Below are 27,149 nucleotides of genomic sequence, written 5' to 3'. Positions count from 1 at the left end.
TGGAGACCGCCATTAGAGATGCTTTCCTCAAGCAGGAACATCTTGTGGCGGTCTTTTTTGATCTAGAAAAGGCCTACGATACCACATGGCGGTATGGCATTCTGCAAACTCTGCATGATTGTGGACTTCGTGGTAGTCTACAAACGTTTATTGCGAAATTCATGGCAGAACGGTATTTCCGAGTTCGAGTAGGCACTACACTTTCTACCGAACATCTCCAAGAAAACGGAGTTCCGCAGGGGTCTGTATTAAGCGTTATTCTTTTCTGCATTGCGATCACTGGAATTGCCCACAGTGTGAGTGACCGAATATCTTCTCCATTGTACTTTGATGACTTCAATTTATTTTACAGCTCCCGATACCTTCCATGCATCGGTCGACAGGTGCAACTGGTCATCAACGTGCTATCAGAGTGGTCTGTTCGCAATGGTTTTAAATTCTCCACTCAAAAGACGCAGTGTGTCCACTTCTACAACCATCGTGGACTTCATCCACATCCGGAACTGCGTCTTAATGGAGTGGAGTTACAATATACAGACACTGCGAGATTTTTGGGCCTTATCTTTGATTATAAATTAACGTTGGAAGCGCATATACGTGATCTGAGAAGGCGTTGAGAAAAATCGCTAAATATTTTACGCCTTTTGTCAGGGGTTCGCTGGGGTGCAGACCGCATAGTGCTTTTACGTCTTTATCGTGCTCTTATCCGTCAAAGCTGGATTATGGCTGTTTTATCTATGGCTCAGCAAGTAAATCCAAGTTACGTCTCTTAGACACTGTTCACCATCATGACATACGACTCGCTACAGGGGCCTTCCGCACGAGTCGGATAGACAGCCTGTATTGCGAAGCGGGGGAACCATCACTGTATCGGCGACGTAATGTCTTATTGTGCTCGTATGCTGTTAAGCTTCGCTCACAGCCCGAGCATAATTCTTACGACTCCTTTTACCATCTGTCTCTTTATGGCCGATACAGTGAAAAACCACGGAGACTTCGTCCAGCAGGTGTGAGCTTTCGAGAAGTGCTGTCCGAGCTCGACATCCGCTTGCCAACAGTTCGCACACTGAAGTACACCACCACTCCACCTTGGACTATGCGACGTCCAATGTTTGACGTAAGTCTGAGCCGATGTTTTAAAAATTTTACACCAGCTTTTGTTTACAGACTTCGTTTTAGTGAACTTTTATCACCGTATCAAAATTATTCATTAGTTTTTACTGACGGATCCCGAGTAAATGATTGTGTTGGTTGTTCCTTTATTGCGAATGGACAGATATTTAAATATAAATTGAGCCAATAAACCAGTGTTAAACTGCAGAATTATATGCTTTCTATACAGTTTTATCGTTTTTAATTAGGCAACCCCGGGGTAGATTCCTTATCTGCTCCGACTCTCTAAGCGCCATTGAGTCCCTGCAGCGTCTGAATTCTGATGATCCGCTTGTGTTGAGAACCCAGGAACTTTTCCACACATTCCTAACCTCTGATCATGAGATTGGAGTGGTGTGGACTCCGGGTCATGTTGGCATTCCTGGAAACGAGGCAGCGGACGCTGCAGCAAGAGACGGTGCTATAAAGGGTGTGAGGTGTAGGGCCTACTGGCGTGAGAAGTGGCAAGATTTTAAAAATTATTTGAAACATACGTTATGGTGGCAATGGGAAGGCGAATGGTCTGCACAAGAGGGAAGTAAATTACGAAGAATAAAGAATACTGTTCGCGTCTGGGATTCGTCCACAAGAGCCCCACGACACGAAGAAGTTTTACTCACCCGGTTGAGGATTGGCCACTGTCGATTGAATAATCAATACTTTTTTAATGCAACCCAAATATTATATTTAACTACTATCGGTAATAAATTATCTATTAAATTTTATTTGATTGAATATCTTTAATATTTAGAGGTTTTGTTTTTTTTTTATTTCTAGGTTTAATAAGAAACAGTATATTCCTCGTTCAACCATTCATTCCAGTTCACAATTAAAAGACTAATGATTATGCTACCTTTGCACCAAAATGAAATGTCCAATTTCATAATAATAAAATTATTCCAACTGGAATAATTATCTGACGCATGGCCATCTCCTACGTGGCGAGCCTCAGCCGGAGTGTGATCTATGCCATGTTCCACTGACCGTGGAACATTTTTTATTACATTGTAGAAAATACGACCGTGCTCGTCGGCAGTATGGAATTCGGCCGACTCTACGTGACGCTCTTGGAAATGATTTTAATTGTACAAGTGCAGTTCTGAGATTTTTATCGAATACCGGACTTGACAAGTTGATATAGTTTTTTAATGACCCGTTTTACTTATCCTCCGGACTATTTTCATCCGGAGGTTATATTTTTTAGTATATTATTTTAACAAATTTGACATTCGGACCTTTTACATAACTGCTCCAGACAATTTATTTCTGGTGGCATTTGTTTTATTGTTTTGATGCTTCTTTTTAAATACTACTTAGGGTCTGAGAACTTCTCACTTTTATGGTTTTTATGCTTCACCTTGTTGAAACTGCATTTGTTTGCCTCGTTTTAACCGTGACAACGCTTTTTAGTTCTTTTAAGCATTCTTGTTATTGTATTGTATTCGTGTTTAGAAAATGATCTTAGATAAGGGCGCAAATAGCCGTAGTAGCTGACGCGCCCTTTTTTAAACCCCACTAACTTACTAACTAACTAACTAACTAACTAACTAACTAACTAACTAACTAACTAACTAACTAACTCTTTGTCCTTGTCGTGGTCCTTGTTGTCTTTGTCGTAGTCCTTACAATGTTCCTTGCTTCCTTGCCATATGTCTACATTTGACATTTCAAAATTAATATTGTTTTTGCACTTTGGCGAATGACTTTCGTGTTACACGGCATATTTCAATTTTTCATTAAATTTAAACGATCAATGAACTAAAAAGAGACCTACACCAGAATTACACAGACAACATTTTACACTGGTATGCACTTTGGATTAGGATGAAAATAGGCCTATGCATGCACGATCAGATGTCTTCCTGGCTACGTCGATATCGAGTGAACCACGCTGTAGAACTTCAACTTCCGAGGACCAAGAGTCGTCTCATAGGGGAACTGTACATAGGGTAGATAGATAGATGGATGCATGGATGGACTGATAGCAGAGGAGATAGGTAGGTAGGCAAGCTGGCAGGTATGGACATGCAGTATATGTAGGTAGGTAGACAGGCAGGCAGTTAGGTACATAGGGTAGGTAGATAGATGGATGCATGGACAGTCAGATAGCAGAGGAGGTAGATTAAGTAGACAAGCAGGAAATTAGGTACCGTAATTTCCCATAACTATGGTCCACGCACCCAACTATGGTCCAAAACGCATTATGTACTACTTAGTCCCCCAAGAGTTCGATGTTTGCCATTTAAGGCGCCACTGTGATGGAATTATGTTCCCCATAGATGCTTCTATCTACCATTACGCGTGGCAATGATATGGATGCTTAACAAGGTCAGTGTGCATCGTTCTATTGAATGTGTGAAGACACGAAATCATTCAGTTTGTGATTTTCTGTTTTATTAAGCTCTCCTCTGTAGAATTGGTACGTTATAAATATATGATTCTTTGTACAATTAAATCTGGCTATGTACTGTTTACTTTCACGTAATAATTACACTGGCAGAGGTTAAGGACTCTGCGTGAAAAATGTTTAACCTCAAGGCTAGAAGTCAGTCCTCAACTATGTACCACAATTTTTCGTGGACCTTAGTTGTATTTCATTTTGAAATATTTGTTTCAATAAAATGTGATCAATGTGATTATTTACTTCTGCAAATACGGTATCTCAGTATATTCTAAAACACCATTTAACATTATAGTCAAGTAAACAAAGAAACAGGCTGTTCCAGCATCAATGGTACTAGCACGAATGATGGTCCGGTAAAACGAAAACTTCAGGGTAGAAGGAAAACAACCGTCCCTGTAAATGACTATAAGAGCGATGAAATTTAATTGGATACAGATTATGATGTTTCCGGTGTTCTGTCCATATTTACAGACAGTGAGTCAGATGTGGAAAAGAAGAAGAAATCTGTTAAATTAATACTAAAGGCACATAGTTACGAGATAGTTACTTATGAGGAGGAATTGTGGCCAGGGAAAGTTTTGGAAGTGAAGAACAATGGAGCTGTTGTTTCATGTACCTATGGTAAGAAGCGGCAATTACTGAGGTGGCGAGACATGGAAGACATTTTATTCTACAGAAAGGAAAACATAATAAAACAAATTGAAGACCTCAAATGCGTCTCGAAAAAGAGAGATCTATTTTCAATTTCAGAATTACGAGAGAAGTGGAGATTCAAAGGATCGAAATAAGCTTACTTAATGTAGTCTCAGTATGGTAAATAAACATTATCAGTAAATTTATGTGCATAATACTCGTATTTTGCTAAGAATGTGTTAGTTTATTTTGATACCGTACTTTTCTTCTTTAATATGCTGTAGTTGTTCATTATTGCAGGAAAATGACTTTCAGATTTCACTTGTTTATTGTGTGTTTATGCAATGTGTACTAATAAAAAGAACCACGTACTTTTAATTTATTTGTAATATTTCTGTACTAGATTATGTTTCTACCCTTAAGTTAGAACTCAATGTATTGATTGACGAATAATTACAGCTCCAGCTATAGTCCATTCGTGCTTTAAAACATGAATATATGAGTGGACCATAGTTGGGCAACTCAGAATACAACTACAGTATGTACCAATGCTTATTATTTTTTTAAAGACTTTAATTAAATAATTTCAAACACATATGTCAATATTTATTTAATATACACTTGCAAGAATCCGAAGCCAAAATTTCACTTAATCTGGATGAATAGTACTGAATATACAAATAAAAATGTGGAAAATGTGGACCATAGTTAGGGGAAACTACGGTAGTTAATAATAGACACGTATGTTAGTGGGCAGACAGACATTTAAGTCTACCAAGGATACGTACATATAGACTAAATACACGCATGAACGTAGGCATACATACATACATACATACATACATACATACATACATACATACATACACACATACATACATACATACATACATACATACATACATACATACATACTTACATACTTAATCACATACATACATAAGGTACATATAGAGAAGCAGAAAACTATACAAATATAGAACTGAACAAGATTACGACATGGGCCAAAGCAAATAAAATGAATTTTAATGTACACAAGTCGAAAGTAATGCTCCTGACTAGAAGGAAAAGGAAAGAACAAAAAGAAGTAAACGTTTATCTAAATAATAAACCACTAGCCCAGGCAAATACCTTGAAATACCTTGGAATCATATTCGGCAATAAATTAACTTTCAGAGAACACATAAATCATATCACAGGAAAATGCACAAAACTAATATTTGCACTTTCCAAATCTGCGAAACTGAACTGGAGCCTGGAACACGAAGCGCTAAAAACAATTTACAAAGGCGGAATTTTACCTCTCCTAACATACGGGGCACCAGTGTGGATTAAAGCAATAGAAAGAGAATGTTGTAAAGCTAAAATTACGAGATTCAAAGACTTATCAACATTAAAATTGTGAAAGCATACCGCACAATATCAACCGAAGCACTTTGTGTAATCATTGGGTTAACACGTATTATTATCAAGATAGATGAGATTGTGAAGCTGTACAAATAACTAAGACGGGAATACTGGACAATAATATGGAAGCGAAATACTGGCCTAATCCAGCGAACTCAATAAGATTCAACCCAGAAAGACAGGAAGAAACATACAAAATACATGTATATACCGACGGCAACAAAAGCGAACAAGGAGTGGGATCAGGTATAGCCATATATGCGGATAATGAAATAAAACACAAGCTCAAATACAGACTGAATGAAAGATGTTCAAACAACCAGGCAGAGCATCTGGCAAGCCTGAAAGCCTTAGAATATATCGAATCATTGGAAATGGAAGAACAATTGCAATATATACGGATAGCCGGATAACACTCGAAGCACTTAAAAATAGGAAAAATCACACTTATCTCATAGAAGAAATAATGAAAAAGGTGGTGACAATGGAGGAAAAAGACTGGAGGATACAATTCTATTGGGTCAAGGCACAAGTAGGGAACCAGGGTAACGAGCTAGCAGACCAACTTGCAAAGGAGGCAGCGACAAGTAAGGACCTCAACGAGTGTTACAAGAGGATACCCAGAAGTGCTGTACAAGTGAACTCAGTGAACTAAGTGAAACCAAATGGCAAAGTGATTGGAATGTAACTGAGAAAGGTGAAATCACAAAATCATTACTTCCAAATATTGCAGACAGACTCAAACTGAAATTCAATGTAACCCCTAACAGCAATGTTAACAGGACACGGTAAAACTAGAGCGTACCACATAGATTTAAAATTATAAACAATCCAACATGCTCATGTCAAATTAGCCACCAAACGGTAGACCACTTATTCTTCGAGTGCAAATTGTTAGATCAGGAAAGTGATGTCTTAATTTTGCAGCTGTATTAAGAACTGTAAACTGACCACCTAAAAGAGACGACATCATAAAAAATATACTAAGAATCTCATACTATTTGTAAATAATATACATTTTGAGAAAATTAGCCAGTCGTAGAAAAAAAACAAAACAAAAAATATAATTGTAAATAAGAATGTAAAATATAAATTGTAGAAAATGTAAATAATTGTAAAACTAGAGTATCTAAAAAAAAAACAATAATTTTAGAATCTGCAATAACATCACAGTCTAATAGTAGATTGTAAACTATAAACGGTAGATAGCTGTAATTAATCGTGACCTTAGAACATTTTACTAGAGAAAGAAGAGAACATTTTCTGAACAAAATAATCCAAATCAGATTGTAAATTTCAAATTGTAGAAAATCACTATAAATGTAGCATATATTTTGAGAGAAATAAATGAATTGTAAAATCAAATTCACCTCATCTTCAAATTACATTGTAAACTTTGAATTATAGATGATTGTAAATAATTGTAATATTATAAGAGAGATTAGCGCATGTAGTATTACTCAGTATAATGGAACAAGCCGTTTTTAATAAATACATACATGCATGCATACATGCATACATACATACATACATACATACACACATACATACATACATACATACATACATACATACATACATACATACATACATACATACATACATACTTACATACATACATATGTACGTACATACGTACACACGTACACACATATACACTTACACACGTGCATAGGTCTACGTACAGTACATACATAAGCTGACATTGAAGAATTCGTTATAAACCTAGGAGTTGCTATACCTTTCGTCTGTAGCTTGAAAAAGGTGGAAGACAGTGCAGATGTAAAATATGAAAAACTGAAAAATTTGAGCAATAATAAAGAAGTTATATTACTACACGGTAGTGACCTGGTAGAGTGTAAGAGACGGCCCTAAGGCCTTAACACTGCCAGTATAAATAAATAAATTATTATTACTATTATTATTATTATTATTACGGCGCGTCCTCAGGTTGCGGATAGAGGAAACGGCCTCCAGATATGGAGGGTAGCTGCGACAGCGTGGACAGCCGATAAGGGGTGGTCCTCCAGCTTGGGGGTTGGGCGAAGGGCTAACAACCCATCATCGTAAAAAAACAGCTTATTACGTATCCCTATAACAAGCCTCGGAATAGGACTGATTCTCTGGCACGACCACAGCAAAGGAATAAGGATTTGAGATTTGGCACTTGGAACGTAACTAGTCTTTATAGAACAGGAGGGGTAACATTAGTAGCAAAAGAACGAGCTAGATATAGAATAGACTTCGTGGGAGTACAAGAGGTTAGGCTAGATGGGAATGGCATATCACAAATAGGAGATTACTTGTTGTATTATGGGGAAGGAAACAATAATCACCAATTAGGAACAGGATTCTTTGTTCATAAAAGAATAAAATCAGCAGTAAAAAAGGTCGAATTTATCAGTGACAGGTTATCATATTTAGTACTTAAGGGTAGATGGTGCGACATCATAGTTATAAATGCTCACGCCCCTACAGAAGAGAAAGACGACTATCTAAAGGATAGCTTCTATGAGGAATTGGAACATACTTTTGATCAGTTCCCTAGATATCATATGAAAATTTTATTGGGGGATTTCAACGCTAAAGTAGGACGGGAGGATATTTTTAGACCAACTATTGGAAAAGAGAGCCTACACGCAATTAGTAGTGACAATGGAGTTAGATTAGTCAACTTTGCCACATCGAAAAATTTAATTGTCAAAAGTACAACATTCCCCCATAAGGATATACATAAATATACTTGGACTTCTCCAGATGGATTGACACACAACCAAATAGATCACATCTTGATAGATAAACGGAGACATACTAGTATAGTAGATATTCGAACTTTCAGAGGTGCAGACTGTAATTCTGACCATTATTTGGTGATTGGAGAATTAAGAGAAAGATTATCAGTAGCCAAGCGAGTAGAGCAACAAGTTAATATTACTAAATTCAATATTTTGAAATTAAAGGACGAGGAAGCTAAGCAAAATTATCAGGTCGAAATTTCGAATAGGTTTGCCACTTTAGAAAGTTCCGACGAAGTTGAGAAAGAATTAGATGTTAATAGCGTGTGGGAAAATATCAGAGATCGTATCAAAATTGCAGCTGAGCAGAGCATAGGTTATTATGAAACTAGGAAAAAGAAACCGTGGTTTGATGAAGATTGTTGCATGGTAGTAGAACGAAGGAAACAGGCAAAATTGAAATTCTTACAGGATCCAGTTGAGGAGAAGAGAGATAATTATTTCAATGAAAGACGGGAAGCAAGTCGTACACTTAGGAATAAAAAGAGAGGTTACTTGAAGGAGAAACTGAATGAGGTAGAAACAAATAGTAAGAATAAAAACATTCGAGAATTATATAAGGGTATAAAGGAATTTAAGAACGGATATCAGGCAAGGGTAAACGTGATCAAGGATGTGAATGGTGACTTGCTTGCAGACTCTCCATCAATCCTAAACAGATGAAAAAACTATTTTGCGCAACTACTAAATGTACATAGGCCAAATAGAAATGATCGGGACGAAATTGAAATACAAACTGCTGAGCCATTTATACCCGAACCCACGCTTTCAGAAGTCGAAATTGCGATAGAAAATCTGAAAAAGTACAAGTCTCCAGGTACCGATCAAATTCCAGCAGAATTAATACAAGAGGGTGGGAGTGCATTATATAACGAAATTTATAAACTTGTACTTGCTATTTGGGAAAAGGAAATTGTACCAGAACAATGGAAGGAGTCCATAATTGTACCTATTTTTAAAAAGGGGGACAAAACCAACTGTGGTAACTTTCGAGGAATATCACTTTTGTTGACGTCGTACAAAATGTTGTCCAATATTCTTTTGAGAAGATTAACTCCGTACGTCGATGAAATTATTGGGGATCATCAGTGCGGTTTTCGGCGTAATAGATCGACTATTGATCAGATTTTTTGTATTCGACAGATAATGGAGAAAAATGGGAGTATAAGGGTACAGTACATCAGTTATTCATAGATTTCAAAAAGGCTTATGACTCTGTTAAGAGGGAAGCATTATATGATATTCTTATTGAATTTGGTATTCCCAAGAAACTAGTTCGATTAATTAAAATGTGTCTCACTCAGTGAAACTTACAGCAGAGTCCCTATAGACCAGTTTCTATCTGATGCTTTTCCAATTCACTGCGGGCTAAAGCAGGGAGATGCACTATCACCTTTACTTTTTAACTTCGCTCTAGAATATGCCATTAGGAAAGTTCAGGATAGCAGGCAGGGTTTGGAATTGAACGGGTTACATCAGCTTCTTGTCTATGCGGATGACGTGAATATGTTAGGAGAAAATACACAAACGATTAGGGAAAACACGGATATTTTACTTGAAGCAGAGCGATCGGTTTGGAAGTAAATCCCGAAAAGACAAAGTATATGATTATGTCTCGTGACCAGAATATTGTACGAAATGGAAATATAAAAATTGGAGATTTATCCTTCGAAGAGGTGGAAAAATTCAAATATCTTGGAGCAACAGTAACAAATATAAATGACACTCGGGAGGAAATTAAACGCAGAATAAATATGGGAAATGCGTGTTATTATTCGGTTGAGAAGCTCTTATCATCCAGTCTGCTGATGAAAAACCTGAAACTTAGAATTTATAAAACAGTTATATTACCGGTTGTTCTTTATGGTTGTGAAACTTGGACTCTCACTCTGAGAGAGGAACATAGGTTCAGGGTGTTTGAGAATAAGGTGCTAAGGAAAATATTTGGGGCTAAGCGGGATGAAGTTACAGGAGAATGGAGAAATTTACACAACACAGAACTGCACGCATTGTATTCTTCACCTGACATAATTAGGAACATTAAATCCAGACGTTTGAGATGGGCAGGGCATGTAGCACGTATGGGCGAATCCAGAAATACATATAGAGTGTTAGTTGGGAGACCGGAGGGAAAAAGACCTTTAGGGAGGCCGAGACGTAGATGGGAGGATAATATTAAAATGGATTTGAGGGAGGTGGGGTGTGATGATAGAGACTGGATTAATCTTGCACAGAATAGGGACCGCTGGCGGGCTTATGTGAGGGCGACAATGAACCTTCGGGTTCCTTAAAAGCCATTTGTAAGTAAGTAAGCAAGTATTACTATTACTTAAAATACACAAATGATTAGGGAAAACACGGAAATTTTACTTGAAGCAAGTAGAGCGATCGGTTTGGAAGTAAATCCCGAAAAGACAAAGTATATGATTATGTCTCGTGACCAGAATATTGTACGAAATGGAAATATAAAAATTGGAGATTTATCCTTCGAAGAGGTGGAAAAATTCAAATTATTATTACTATTATTATTATTAATTCCAAATTTACTTAAAGCATAACTGTCAAATTACCGTCAACAGCTAATGTTATCTGTAGTAACGGTAGTAGAAGTAGTAATAATAATAATAGTATTAATAATAATAATAATAATAATAATAATAATAATAACAATAATAATTCAATAAATAAATTCCAGAGAAATGATTATTTATGTTAATGTAGGCCTACTGACGACAAGCTTAAGAACACAGGCTCTATGAGAGATGTGGTGGTAGTGCACGAACCTGACGGTAGAAAATTGAACAATTATATATGAAAATTGAAACAATTAAGTTTTTTTCCCAATAGATTATATAAGTTGGAAGAGTGAAATTCTGCAGTTTACGTCACAATGTTAGAAAGATTTTCGTTGTCAGTTGTATGAGGTTAGTTTCCTCTGTTCTTTAGCTGAGCAGCAAATCTAGTGAAATACTGTAAATTTTGCTACTGTCACTCCTGAAATATAGGAATATTGTATGAATTGGAAATATAAAAATTGGAAATTTATAGCTTGAAGAGGTAGAAAAATTAAAATATCTTAGAACAAGTGTAACAAATATAAATGATGCTCGGGAAGAAATTAAACGAAGAGTAAAATATGGGAAATGCGTGTTATTATTCGGTTGAGAAGCTTTTATCATCCAGTCTCCTCTCAAAAAAAAAAAAAAAAAAAAAAAGCTGAAAGTTAGAATCTATAAAACAATTATATTACCGGTTCTTCTGTATGGTTGTGAAACTTGGACTCTCACTTTCAGAGAGGAACAGAGGTTGAGGGTATTTGAGAATAAGGTGCTTAGGAAAATATTTGGGGCTAAGAGGGATGAAGTTACAGGAGAATGGGGAATGTTACATAACGCAGAACTACGTGCATTTTATTCTGCACCTGACATAATTATTAAGAACATTAAATCCAGACATTGAGATAGGCAGGGCATGTAGCACGTATGGGCGAATCCAGAAATGCATGTAGAGTGTTAGTTTGGAGGCCGAATGGAATAAAACCTTTGGAGAGGCCGAGACGTAGATGGGAGAATAATACTAAATGGATTTAAGGGAGGTGGGATATGATGGTAGAGACTGGATTAATCTTGCTCAGGATATTGACCGATGGCGGGCTTATGTGAGGGCGGCAATGAACCTCTGGGTTCCTTAAATATCATAAGTAAAGTAAAAAAAAATAAGCGATGCAGCGGGAGAATGTTCGCACAGTTGAGTTAGCCTATCTGATCGCTAGCAATTACAGGACATGATCGAAGATAGAAAACGTCATTTCACAACTGCCAAGTGCTGCCGCTCACTCTGTACGCTTGGCACATGCAGTGTGACAATCACTTGACAGCTCTTCAGCGACAGCATAGACGTTCGAACCCCGGTACGATGAAACATAAATGCTACCAAGTTAAGAGAACTCGATATTTTTCCGAAACTGCGGGTCCCGTTATCAGGAAACGGAATATTAATCCGGCGTATTTCTTCTTGGGACCATGAGTGGAGGGGAGCGCGAAGGCGTGGACTGGCTTTGATTGGTTCCGGCCGGCCCCCGCCCCCCTCTCCGCTCACGCGAACAGACGATCTCTTCTTCGCTCAGTGTGGTTCAGGCCGGCGACGAGGCAGCAGCGCGCACGACTTTCGCAGCAGACAGAAGAATGACGATGTGCGTCCGTCGCTGTAGGAACCAGCCAAGCCTCCTGCTGCTGTAAACGCTCCCATCCACTAGCAAGTATCTTTGACGTCATGGCTGCCGTCGTCCTGTTGTTGATGCTGTACCCTCTGGTGGCAGAGGCTGGCAACAGTGACAACTTCCTCAAGATGTTCGCGGCCCAGCAGACACCTCCGGACCCCTGCTACGACGACCATCGTCCCCGTCGCTGCATACCTGACTTCGTGAACGCGGCCTTCGGGAATCCCGTCGAGGCCTCTAGCACCTGCGGCACCGCGGTTCCCGTCAGATACTGCGACGTCTTGGACACTCCCGGGGGAGGTAACGGCAACGTCGCGAACGCCGGTATGTGCCACATCTGTGACGACACGCAGCCTAAACGTCGGCACCCGGCGTCGTACCTAACGGACCTCAACAACCCGAACAACGTCACCTGCTGGAGGTCCGAACCGGCGGTTACGCCTCCGAGCGCACTAGCGCCACCCGATAACGTCACCCTGACCCTGTCGCTAGGGAAGAAGTATGAGCTGACCTATGTGAGTCTGCAGTTCTGTCCCAAGGCCGCTAAACCCGACTCCATCGCGATTTACAAGAGCATGGACTACGGCAAGACCTGGCAGCCATTTCAGTTCTATTCCAGCCAGTGTCGTAAAGTTTACGGGCGCCCCAACAGGGCTACCATTACGAAAGCCAACGAGCAGGAAGCTCTGTGTACAGACTCTCACCGCTTCAACGGAAACGGGGGCGAAGGCGGTCCCGTGGCTTCTAGGATCGCCTTCAGCACCCTCGAAGGACGGCCCAGCGCCTCCGACTTCGATAACAGTCCTGTGCTCCAGGACTGGGTGACGGCAACCGATATCAAAGTGGCATTCAATCGCCTGCACATGGCACACGAGGAACCCGTCGAGGAAGGCGGTATTCTGGATTCGCACCCCGGCGAAGACGACAATCACACTAAGAGTCCCCCTCTGTTCCTCGAGATGGAGAATCACGCGGCCGCGGGACCGCTGGAGCCCGTGGCTGCCGCCAGCATCTCCGCCGATAGCGGCCCCAACGGGCTGATCAGCAGCTTTACAGCCGTGGCCACGTCTACCACCACCACGGCCTCGTACCACTATGCCGTGTCCGACTTTGCCGTTGGAGGGCGCTGCAAGTGCAACGGGCACGCCTCCAGGTGCGTGCCGGCGGGCCGCGACGGGCAGCTGGCCTGCGACTGCAAGCACAACACTGCGGGCAGAGACTGCGAGCGATGCAAGCCCTTCCACTTCGACCGGCCCTGGGGCCGCGCCACTGCCAGGGACGCCAACGAATGCAAAGGTAAGTCATTTATGATGTGCTAGTAACCGCTCTATGTGTGGAAGATTCTGTTATTCTGTTAAACAACTGGTCAGATGGACAACCTCGTCTATGTGTCAAAGGTTCTATTATTCTGTTCAAGTAGCTGATCAGATATGAAACCGTGTCTATGTGTCGAAGATTTGATTTTCAGTTAAAGTAACTGATCAGGTAGGACACCGCGTTTATGTGTCGAAGATTCTGTTATTTAGTTGATCAGGTAGAAAACTTTGCCTATGTGTCAAAGGTTCTGCTATTCTGTTCAAGTAGCTGATCAGATATGTCGATGGTTCTGTACTCAGTTAAAGTAATTGTTCAGGTAGAGAACTTCGTGTGTATGCCGAATGTTCTGCTTTTAATTTCAAATAGAGCTGAGGCCTGTTTCACAATGTTTACAATCTTTGTAAATTGTAAACTTTGCTTGTAAATTGTAAACTTCTGTTTCACAATCTTTGTTTGTAATGTTGAACTTTACAAAGGAACTCAAATCTTTACAAATTAAATTTTACTCACTTTACAAGTATTCTGTTTCACAATGAAAGGTAATTTTACAAACGTGTAATCTTTACTGTAAAGTTAGAACTTTTTTTACAATAGCTCTGAGATGTGTAAAGTTTGATATTGCAACAAATTCTTAATAAATACAATAAATATATGATTATTAAATTAATTTTTGAGTAAATGGGTAATATTAAGAATTCAACCAAAGTAGTTTTGAGGTTATTAAGTAGTTCTAATGACTCAGACGAAGATATTGAATTTAGGCCTAATCAAACAAAGATGTATACGTAAAACTTTCCGGCCAAGAATTAATAACACGTTCGTATCATTGTATGAATTTAATGAAAGGTTTCGAATGAGTGTTGCGCCATATTTTCAGAATACCGCGTAAGTATTTATATACGAAGATTGTATGTAATAAATACTCGCACTTAAAAAAGAAGTTCCCTGCACCAAAAATAAATAATTCAATAATGCAATAACGACACTACTTACGCGGTATTCTGAAGTCGTTTCGAGTCCCGTTTAGCTGGAATCTTTCCTACAAGATATGGGACATCACATACATCATCCAAAAGGGAAAAGTGGTACCCTAACCTCAAAGCGAGAACTGTATTGTTTTGCATTGGTTGTATACTAGCTGTCATTTCCGCGCGTTAGCAGATAAGCACGGAATTTCTAAGATATCAGTGTGCAAAAGTGCCCACATAATAGTTGATGTTGTTAAAAGAGTTAAATTCGAGGCAGGTTTTTGATCACTAAATTGTTATTTACTGTAGCGCAGAATTTTCATGCTGCTACCTGGGATCACTAATATTTGTGAGGCTATGGATGTAACATTAATAAATACTGATGGATCCACACAAAACATTAACCTGATTTTGTGGTAGACATTGTAATTATTTTATCAATTGCATATTTGTACGTGGACCAAATCTATTATTTACTTAATTTCAAAGGCATATTGGTTCCGTTAAGTTCAATGTTAATTGAAAAATAACCTGCATCCTAATTTAAAATTTACTTGTGAGACAGAACATAATAGATCTATAAACTTTTTGGATTTGAACATAGCCATTCGAGGCTCCACTGTTTGTTATAATATTTATAGAAAAACTACAACCACCAGTCATTCCATCCAATTTGATTCCAATCACCCCTACACACATAAGATTAGTAATTTCCGTTTTCTAGTTGACCGGTTGCTCAAAATCCCCCTAAACAGAAACAATTATCAGGCTGAATATAGATACATTGTAAATTTAACACAAATCAATGGTTTTAATAAGAATTTAATTAACAATTCGATAAGAAAACGCTTAAATAAATTTAAAGCAGAAACCAAAACTAATAGCACTTTAATAAGTTCTGTCAAAAAGACTAAAACCACCTACTAGAAACCCATGACATTTTTCGGTAATGTGTCATACAAATTAGGTAACCTTTTTAGAAAAGAACAAATTAACGTAGCATTCCGTACCAACAACAAACTTAATAATATAATTCCCAATAACATTCAAAATTACAATAAATTTGCCAATAGCGGTATCTATCTTTTACAATGTAAAAACTGTCCCAGTAAATACTTTGGCCAAACAAAAAGGAATTTTCGCACGCGTTACAAGGAGCACGTCTCTGACTTCAAATTCAATAGGAATAAATCAAAGTTTGCCACGCATCTCATTTCCCTTAATCACGAACTTACTGGCATAGAAGAAGCCCTTCAGGTCTTAAAGACTATTAACAATCATAATTATATGAATGCTGCGGAGGAACTATATATTACCACCTTTTCTAATAATAATGATAGCCCGCTCCTTAACGAACAATACTCAAATTCAAACAAAACCTGCCGTTTAAAATCACATGCAAGTAACGGTCATTCATCCACTAGTCGTGCAACGTATACAGTTTTCGTCATACGCTACCACTTAATGTAAAGATCAGTCGTGTCGCCGTCCTCATGGATTTCAAGACGTTCTTCCATTTTTTGTGAGTATTGTTTTAGAAGATTTAAATAATACTTAAATGCTTCTAAATATTCTTTTTCTATCCTTACAATTTACAGGATTTTTCCTGCTCTCCATAACGGCCACACGACCGACCTGTTCGTAGCATCTTCAAATCTATCTTGAAAACTGTATCTGCAATGACAGAAGAGTTTTGCTGTTTCCTTGGTTCACACACGCCTCTTTCAACACAGTGATTCTACACACATCGTGGAGGCTTTTTGCTATATTCCCTTCTCTGTTTTTAAGTGATATTACAGTTGTAACTTTGGTTTTTAACGTCGTATACCAAGTGTTCACTTTTTATAACATGTTCCATTCGACCTACACGACCTGAAGATGCCAATCAAAATTGGCGAAAACGTTTGTTTTTTAAATCTGTGTAAATGTTATTATAACATGTTTTATTGTGTTTATGTTAAGTATTGACTGAATAGAACTCATTTTTCAATTATTATTTACTTATTTGACTGAATTTGGCGCTAACTTTGGTCATTTAAGTAATAGACTTATTGGTATGCTCTTCCAACATGAAACTCCATTGTCGCCAATATATAACAATCTAAATACTTTTAATTTTTTGTAACAATACTTTATATTTTCTGTTGGTGAAATATGAATCAGCAAGCTTAGAATAATCTATTTTAGTACAAAATATAAACATATGTTTCGATAGTGGTAAAAATACAGCGACTTTAGCTCTGCTCCTTAGCAATTTTTGTAAACTGTCGTTGGCGATATTAGATAACCAATTATGCTTATTTGTAAATTTCTTTAACTGATTTTGTAAAGTTCGTCAAACTTTACAAATTAATAAGGTAGCATTGTGAAACACAGTTTACAAGCATTTGTAATCTTTTACTTGTTATTTGTAAATTGTTAATTTGTCATTTGTTAGGATTGCGAAACGGGCCCCTGGTCGTAAGTGAAACTACGTCTGTATTCAAAAGGTTCAGCTACTGGAGAAGTCACTAACTTCAGCCTTAGTTGACTAATGTGACATCCCTGATTTTAGGTATTTCTATGTTGTGACGCAGGCAGGCTTGACGCCTCCTATTGGGGGTTATAATATTTATATAATGGGAGTACTGATGAAAATTATGGCTGAGGAAACGGATGAATGTCAGAATCATGTATGTCGAAATACCTTTGTCTGTTGCCGAAACTGAAATCCAGGTGTGCAAAATGAAACTGTAAACATTTAGCTATTTACATTTTTAAGCTGTAGATCGGTCAAATGTCTGTCAACTTGTTTCTAAAAGACCGGGATACCGTTCTCTATAGATGCTGGCAGATTGATGATTGATAGGGATAACATATCTATGTTGATGACCTTGTTCTAATGCATGGCCGCAGTGTAATCATGCCGTGTTATTTTATATTCTGAGCAGCCGTTGTAGTTAGAGACATACATAAACTACACAGAGGACTTATTGTTAAGCTATATCATAGTAGTAAGCCACACACATATGAAATCACTCCGATTTGGTGTATAAATAGGGTAAATAGGGTGGCAAGCACCTCTGAAAATTAAATTGAAACCAATGTACGAATATTTCGATATTCTCAATAGCTTGCGACATTTCCATTTACGAAATATTAAAAATGAAATGCTACGTCTATAGACAATGTGAAAGGTACTGAGTAAGACTGTAGAGTTAAAAACCTCACCTGAGCAAAGTTAAAAGATATGAACCAATAGCCAACAAATCTGGCAGCAATGAACAGTTGATAGCAGCGACTAAGTATAAGCTACTTGAAATTAAATGACAGATACGTACCAGGTTTGTGGATTTTCTGTTCTCCAGTTTTGTGATACCAATTTCAGAAGAGTGTGTTGTGAGTGCAGCACTCCAACCTTACTAAGGACTCTTTCCACAGTCGGCTTCTTGCACATTTAACGTTAGTTGCTATTGTTCACAGATTAAGACCAAGATATAGCCTAATAATTAATCTAATCACTGACTACTGTTAATTCCACGAACATGATATTTTATTGCATTAAAACTAAAGAAGAGATAGGTCTAGAAGAAGATTTTAGTGAGTCTTCTTGTTCAGTGAACTGTGCTGTACAACCTTTTTAAGATTGACACCTTATAGACTTTACACTCTGTTTAATAATATAGATCACTACGAGAATTGCTATTTTTCCAAAAATCGGGTTGTCCCTCCCCTCTTTATATGTCTGCCCAGCAAAAAAATGCTGTGTTCGAAATTATTGAATGTCATATTAATAAATATTTTAAAATAAGAGTGCTGGTAACTTCACTGTTAAATTCTGAACGTTAGATATAAAGAACTCTTTAAAAAGATATATAGACCTACTGACCTACTATGAATTGCAATTAAAAATAGCTCGCAGAGAATGCGGACTCTCTATCATAAGTGCGTAATACTCTTGATCTGCCTATACTGTAGAATTCCATAACAGATTTGTAAAGACCGGAAAGTTCTAGTCTTACACGAAGATGATGACACATACTCTTCCAATACACACTTTATGTGATTCGCAATATTTCAGTTCTTTTCTCTTAGCTAAACGATTTCTGACGACACTTCACCTTTTCATTGTCAGATTGTCAGCTTACTCTATGCAATAAACAATACAGAGGAAATCGTATATTGAATCTTGAATTAGAGCGCCAATGTGTGTTTTGGACTGCAAATAAAGATCCACTAAAATTTACTATAAATAATTACATTCCATGTGCTTCATTCTCGATACATTGTCTGCTACATAATTACTGAATATGGACGAAAGGGAACCGGTAGTTTGGGAGAAATTGTTTACATAGACATACATACATAGTGAATAATTTCGAGGGAAAAATTGTTCCGGGGCCGGGCATCGAACCCGGGACCTTTGGTTTAACGTACCAACGCTCTACCAACTGAGCTACCCGGGAACTCTACCCGACACCGATCGAATTTTTCCCTCTATATCCACAGACCTCAAAGTGGGCTGACAACCGTCAAGCAACCAACTTCGAGTGCACACCAACTCCGTGTGACTTAAATTGTGGTTTTCTGTTAACGAACAGTGACGTGTATTATGCAAATCAAGATTTCAGGTATAACACCCTGTAAAGTTGATTTGAATAATTTCGAGGGAAAAATTGTTCCGGGGCCGGGCATCGAACCCGGGACCTTTGGTTTAACGTATCAACGCTCTACCAACTGAGCTACCCGGGAACTCTACCCGACACCGATCCAATTTTTCCCTCTATATCCACAGACCTCAAAGTGGACTGACAACCGTCAAGCAACCAACTTCGAGTGCACACCAACTCCGTGTGACTTAAATTGTGGTTTTCTGTTAACGAACAGTGAAGTGTACTATGCAAATCAAGATTTCAGGTATAACTCCCTGCAATTTCCCTCGAAATTATTCAAATCAACTTGCATACATACATAGTGTTCGCCCCAGACGAGGTCTTTCACTGCAAACCCAACATTCTTCAATATCTTTCCTATTTTCTGCCTTCGTCTTTATCTCCGCGTACGATCCATCGCATATGATCCATATATCTTAATGTCGTCTATCATCTGATATCATCTCCTGCCCAAATTCATCCCGTTCACTATTCCTTCCAGTGCATCCTTACACGGGCAGTTTCTTTTCAGCCAGTGACCCAACCAATTCCTTTTCTTTTTTCTGATCAGTTTCAGAATCATTCTTTCTTCATCCACTTTCCAACACAGCTTTATTTCTTATTCTCTCTGTCCTTATCTCACGCGCCATTTCTCTCCATGATTCTAGCCGCTTCTCTTCACTTCGTCGTAATGTCCATGTTTCTACCCCATAATGTCACACTCCACACAAAGCACTTCACTAGTCTCTTCTGAGTTCTTCTTTCAGAGGTCCGCAGAAGATGCTACTTTTTCTATTAAAAGCCTCCTTTGTCATTGCTATCCTCCTGTTAACTTTCTGGCAGCAGCTCATGGTACTGTTTATTGTACACCTCAATTATTTTAAGCTGTTCACTTGTTCTACTGCAAGACAGACATGCTTAAAACAACTTTTTCAGTATGAGGGATGACGAAAACTCGCATTCCATCATAATATCGAAATGGATTACTTACAGTTCTTTGGAAAAGCTGTTCGATGAACGTTGTGTCTGAAAAGTCTCGAATTTGGTTCTAGGAAAATTAAGTGGGCGAAAACTAACATCCCTCACTGGAATAAACAGTTAAATGACTAAACATGTTTCAAAAACTCAACCAACGTGAAGACAGAATTCACATGTAAATCGCAATGTGTTTTACTCCGTTATATTAAAATAAGTTTGTTAGTACGCATGATTTTATGGAGGTCAGATGATCCCGTTACAGTCCATGGCAAGCCCACAGGATAGCTGAAAGTTTCTTTCTTTCTTTCTTTCTTTCTTTCTTTCTTTCTTTCTTTCTTTCTTTCTTTCTTTCTTTCTTTCTTTCTTTCTTTCTTTCTTTCTTTCTTTCCCTTAGTTTAACCTCTCCCTTTTAGGTTCATTTACACGACCCACGCCACCCGGGCCTTACAGGGCCGCGACCTGTCGGGAGAGGAATTAATCTATAGATCACATACATACTTTTTTGACCACACAAGGACATGGAGGGCCTCCCCGGATGAGGGATCAGCTCAATGCCAGGGCCACCTCCGATACAACACAAACATTTAAGACATTATACAGCATTCACTCACACATATGAAAGGATTAAGGGAAGGATCGCCGTCCATGGCCGGACTTCGGCTGAAAGTTAAGGTTTCATATTTAGAGACAATCGGCACTAATGGCAGTAAGGATGTCAGTCCTACAACGCATAATAAAATGGTGGAAAAATCGTTCCGATTTCGTGTAAATCATCACTATGTATGCATTATTCCCCGATGAATCGATTCGTAAGTCTGAACGTGAACTAAATCTGCCTCATACCTGTTCTTTAGGAGAAATCATTGTAAACTAGAAAACCGCATGCTGAAAATCACGTACGCTATTTACAGGAGCGTGTTTTTTATTGCCCTTAACGCTATTCCTGGCAGTCCTTTAAGTCGATTTAAAACAAGCGAACTGGTTGCTAAGGAAACAAATTATTATTACAACACACTTAGGCCTATATAAGAGGACTAGTGCTGGTATACGACATAAACTAGTGAATTATAGCCAATTGTTCATAACTCTTCAATATTTGTGTCCACGGACATATTTCAATCATGCTTTTATCTTAGCTGCCATGATGTGTCGAATGTATTATAACACCAATTCTTACTAATCATTTTTACAAAGTAGGCCTAATGTTTCCTTGACTGAAATTGCAGAGCATCAAAAAACTGTATTCTTGAGGTACTTAGTTGTTGAGGTACTGAGGCTCTCTTCAGAGCCGCTATAATGTAGTTTCTGTCAAGGACCGAAGGTAGCCGAACGGTTCTCACCAGCGCGAGACAAGGGGAACCCTGCGAACGCGCGATAATAAAAGATTAGTCAACTCTGTATCAACAAGCGCTTTTTTGTGTTCAGCAATGGATTGATGTGAGAGAAATGGAATGAGTGTTTTCCTTTGAAGGGAAAAATGCTTATTGGAATAATAAACGTACTTCTTAGGGTCAAATAGATTTATTTACAGCTTATATTTTGGAAGAACAAACTACTTTCGTAGAAAGCTGACAACGCGTTCTCTTCATAACAAGTTCATGAATGTTTGCGTTAATTTTATTAGCCGTCGGTAACCGAAGATAATTAGACAAGTGTTTATCAGACATTCTGCTACGAATAAGAGAATTTGTTAATTTCACTAATAAAAGTGCAGCTTCACAAATATAAGTCGTCGCAAACAGTGAAAACACATTTGTAACAAACGTACCTAACGTAAGAAATTGTTCTTGCCTGAAAACTTCGTCTTGTCTCTTTATTCGCTTAGCCTCTTTTACGCGGAGAATGATCGTTATTAGGGTCTACGCTCTTCACTCATATTTTTATTAGATTTCAGATGTTAAACGTAAAGAATACACTATTAATCGCGGTTCAACTTAATGAGATTCACCTAAAATGTACACAAGAGTATTAGCATACAATAAGCACAGTATGGTTATATCAACTCTACTCCGTTGAACACAATAAATAAGCTTTGTTTGTATTTCTCTGCTTATGTATTGCATTCTAGGCAATAGAGAGGGTTGCATTTAGTTTGTAATCTCCACCACTACTTTTCCTACCTATGAATCTCATGCTTTCGCGTACCCTAACTATGAATCTCATGCTTTCGCGTAATCTACCTATGAATCCATGGTGGAAACATAGTAGAGGTGTGGGACAAGCTGTGCGTGTTTTCGTTCAGTCTGCGCATGACGTCACCTTTACTGCAGGCCGCACTCGAATGACACAGTCAACATAACAGATTGTTGATGGTTAGATCTGCGTTCATAAATTTAAATGAATAAATAAAAATCATGGTTTGTGTATTCAGTAAATATTGACAGTATAGGCTATAATAGGGTCTACCTTGAAGTGATAACATTATAAAATAGAGAACAATAAATTAAATTCAAGAGTCAAGAAATAATGTAATAATAGTAGTGCAACGTTAATAATTGTCTTCTGTAATATACACGTACTTTTATAATAATTATAATTCATTATGCTACAAATATGCACAAAATTAGGCCCATATATCACACACATTATATTACACATGAATTCAAGTACAATAGGAACTACCTTGAAATGATAACGTAATAAAATTATGATCTATTACATATTAAACTCAAGTTTCAAGAAACAATGTGATATGGCAGTGTGTCATTAATAATATTGCCTTCTGTAATATACACGTGGTTTTATAATAATTGCAATACAATGTGTAATAAATATATACATACTTAGATCTATACAGTTATTTATAACATACATTATTTTGTACATGAATTCAAATACTTTTGAACCTTCATTAACATATGTATATGAATTTCTTGGAATAATTTGTCATTATAGTAAACAAATATTTTTATATATTCAGGCTATTGGAGACATAATATAGTCTACTACATTATTTACCTTATTATTCCACACACGACATAATATAATTTCACCATTATAAATCCCACTCTGTTAAGTAAATACTTATTCTTATGCAATCTTTTTCATTTTCTTTATAATATTTCTCTTTGAAATTCCAGACATTTTTATTATTTTATTAATTTCTTTAATTCTAATAAATGTTCTTGTTCTAACCAATGTCGTAATTACTTCTGGCGGAAGAGGAGAACTCATTTCTGCTTCGTTTTTCATGGCAGAATTAACCAAATTTAGTCTTTTTTATTATAAATTTCTCATGAGAAACAGAATCTCCGTGCACATCTGAGAATATACTTCAATAAGCATGGCAACCAATTGTACAGCCTTAGAAGGGAGAATTAAGTTTCCACGGGACACTGTAGTAATCCAGTCTTTTTGATTAGCAGAAGTTGACAATGTTGTGGGAATTCCAAGATTCGGGTATTGCTCCATATGTTTTGATGCAGCATATCCTGCAATATATTTTAATCCTTCCTGGGATATCCGCTGTCTTGTAGAGATTTCATATATTTTTTCTGGGAGGCCTATATTTTCTTCAGGATCTCGATCGTTGGTAAATTTAACCGGTTTCAGAATGCCTTTAAGAAATTCTGCCGTTGCACATAGTTCTTTCTGCAGATTATCATTGACTTCTGATTGGCTTGTACTAGGACCCACTATTAATGCCTTTTCTTCTGAAAGCAAATCGGAGGTGTTTTTGTTCTCACAAAACTGAGATAATGAATTTCGACCTAGTATGTACCACTTCAGTCTGTTTAAAATCTAAAGCAGAGGGATGATCGTTTGTTCTACCCATGCTTCTAATTTCAGAAAAAAAGTTTTCTACCAGATCTTGGTTAAGTTTTCTTGTGATGATGTATTCAATTTTGTACTTGTACCTCATTGCCTTATACAACAATGTTAATGATTTATTATTTATTAGAATCCCCTCCTGATAAGGTAATTTCCTGTTTGCTTCTCCTACTTTAACTGTGGTCATGAAGTCATTCATTTCTGAGAGTATAATATGCTGATCTTGAAGGTTTATTCCGTAACTATGCAGCCCACGGTGGGTACCGAATTTAGAAACGGTATTAAATAAATCAAACCAATCATTAGTTAATTTTATTGCCTTTGAAGTTTCTTTCCATTCATTTGATCTCAACAGCTCGTTTTCACCACACCATTTCAAAGCCTTTGCAACTCTGTTGGAAAATAATTGTGCTGCCAAACTAACTTTTTGTCTTTGGGTACCACGGACACTTAAGTGTAACGGAGTTAACTTGTAAGCTAATTTTGTATCAGGGGACGAGGATGCACGTAAAAGTTCATGAATTGGTTCTGATGAAATGTCCAATCCGTTCAAGTTGAAACCATGATCTAGAAAGTGATTGCTGTGTAATTTCAATAAATGTGGAGCGTCTGAAAAAAATACAAATATTTCTCGAGTTGAATCATTTGGATTAGGAAAACTGCAAATTAGTTTGGTAGAAATTTTCAAATCACGCCACAATTTTCTGTTACTTCCACCTAAATCGCTAACTGTGGTCACAACTTGAAAACCACTGCCTTCTAACTGGCAAATTATGTCTGTTAGGATTTCTTTTGTCATTGTCTGATCATATTTATAGTATACGGGCTGCTTCCACTTTGCAAACAAACCACGTGCAAAAACAACCTGCACTGCCTTATGAGGTCCAATTATTTGTTCTTCCCTACTGTCAAAAGAAACCTCCTCATTTAAATACATTTCATCAAATGCTACTACTGTTGCACGATCTAACTCCGACACATTTGTAGCTCTCGCCTTCATTAATTTTAAGACATCATGAAGTACCCCTTCCTCAAGCGATAATTGTTTTACTGCCCATTTTCTCAGAGTTGACAAATCAGGTAACGGGTAATTTAATTTTGTTCTTAAATATCGGTATGTTTTTGGACTTAGGTTTCGAAGTGTTATTGCAGTACCGTAATCTTCTACAGACCATTTCACCCTACGCTTTTTATTCAAAAGAGCATCAATTTGCCCAATAGTGAAAAATGGTTTCAAAATTTCAGCCACTTTAGATTTAACTTCTGTTTGTCTAATGTTTTTCAATGAAATTAAATCCTCATGTAATTTTCTTTGTCTTCTTCATGTTTCCTGTTGGCAGCTGTCAATTCCTTAATCCTCGTTTCTAGAGAGTAATTCTTCTCTTCTAATTCTTGAATTCTTTGTATTAGTATTTGGCATTCCTCTGTGACAGTAAACTCAGTGGCTCCGCGATTTTCCATTGTTACATTAGTGCTGGATGCACCTGTTGCGCTGAAGTGAAAGAAAGTTAATAGGTACAGTAGCCTACATGCAATCAGGAGCGTATTTAGGCCTCGGCAGACTAAGCAGCTGTCTAGGACGGCAGATTTGAAGGAGCGACTTTTAAGCTATTACTATTAATTTTTTATATGTTTTTAAAATTTTATTCATAACTCTTTTAAAGAGTACATGAACTTAAACGCACAATGAAAAGGATATGAATAACATTGGCAACAATCAGTTCAAATTATGTGTTGTAATTAATGTCTAGTTAGGTTTATTAAAGAAACTGTACTCAACGCAATGAGCTGCGATCGCTGTCTGCAGTAAAGATGACGTCACACGCCTCGGCCGCTATCGCTACAGCATGCGCAGTCCCACACCTTTACTATGTTTCCACCATGTATGAATCTCATGCTTTCGCGTAATCTTCTGTCAGAACCTCATGGCTTGTTTTTAGATTCGTCTCCACAGAGCAGCGCCGCTCGCATTTACATGGCCCGCGCTCTGTTCGCTACAAGAACCGAAGACACTTCGGGAGCTATGCATAGACATTTCGCTAGCCCGCGCTACGAGCGTGCTAAACTAGCCCCGGCTATCGACTGATTACTTGTACAGGATTCATATCATATCATATCGCTAACACTGGTTTATGAATACGAAAAACGTTAGTTCGCTGATCATCCACCAGAAGCCCGCGCTAAGAATGTCTATGAATATGGCCCTTCAATTTTAGGTACGCGGCTCCCGAGAGAGCCTCGAGTACAGCTCGCGCAAGGAACGATTACCGAAAAGCAATGGTGGCGTTGCTGTCTGTTTTTACGTGTGTATGTAGGCACGCCGAGGGGGCGAGAGGTACGGGCCGATGGAAGTACTGTCTCTTTTAAGAAGATGAACATATGAGGACATCGCTGTGGAAATAAGGAACGTAGCAAGAGAAAAATTCGAAGCTAATTAAACGCGCAACATATGTTACGAATGAAATAATGATACGGTGCGATATAAGACACGTATTCACATGCAATGGAACAAACTGAAGTCGTAATGTAACTATCACAACTCAAGACTGATTCTATCGATGTCATTTCTCTTGCGACTGTGTTCTTGAATATATTCAACCTATCTCATGACCTTTCCTGTCGCTCTCTCTTCCTTATCGCATTGTTTCATTCGCATTCCTTCCGTCGATATTCCCTGCTTGCGAGACCTCTACCGAAACAGCCTCAGTCCGGCACCCTGCTCTACAATGAAAGAATTTGTAGGGACCTTGAAAAACATATTTACTTTATATTTTCAATTAAAAATTTTTCATAAATGTATACAGTATTTGAAATTGCAACATTAAGATCGTGCAAAAAATAGTATACAATACTATGATCTAAATATATTTATTT

General features: G+C 37.9%; 1 protein-coding gene across 1 annotated transcript; it reads left to right on the top strand.

The window, feature by feature from the left end:
- Window positions 1–12,527: 12,527 nt before the first annotated feature.
- On the top strand, window positions 12,528–19,092 carry LOC138713535 (netrin-1-like). The gene is made up of 2 exons (XM_069845705.1): window positions 12,528–13,906; window positions 16,494–19,092. The coding sequence occupies exons 1-2, from the start codon at window positions 12,664–12,666 to the stop codon at window positions 16,538–16,540; spliced, it is 1,290 nt and encodes a 429-aa protein (XP_069701806.1). The 5' UTR covers window positions 12,528–12,663; the 3' UTR covers window positions 16,541–19,092.
- Window positions 19,093–27,149: the final 8,057 nt, after the last annotated feature.

The sequence above is a fragment of the Periplaneta americana genome, chromosome 14, assembly GCF_040183065.1.
Source record: "Periplaneta americana isolate PAMFEO1 chromosome 14, P.americana_PAMFEO1_priV1, whole genome shotgun sequence".
NCBI classification, from domain to species: domain Eukaryota; kingdom Metazoa; phylum Arthropoda; class Insecta; order Blattodea; family Blattidae; genus Periplaneta; species Periplaneta americana.
Note: the sequence above shows the minus strand (reverse complement) of the source record. Positions and strands in the feature narration are given on the sequence as shown.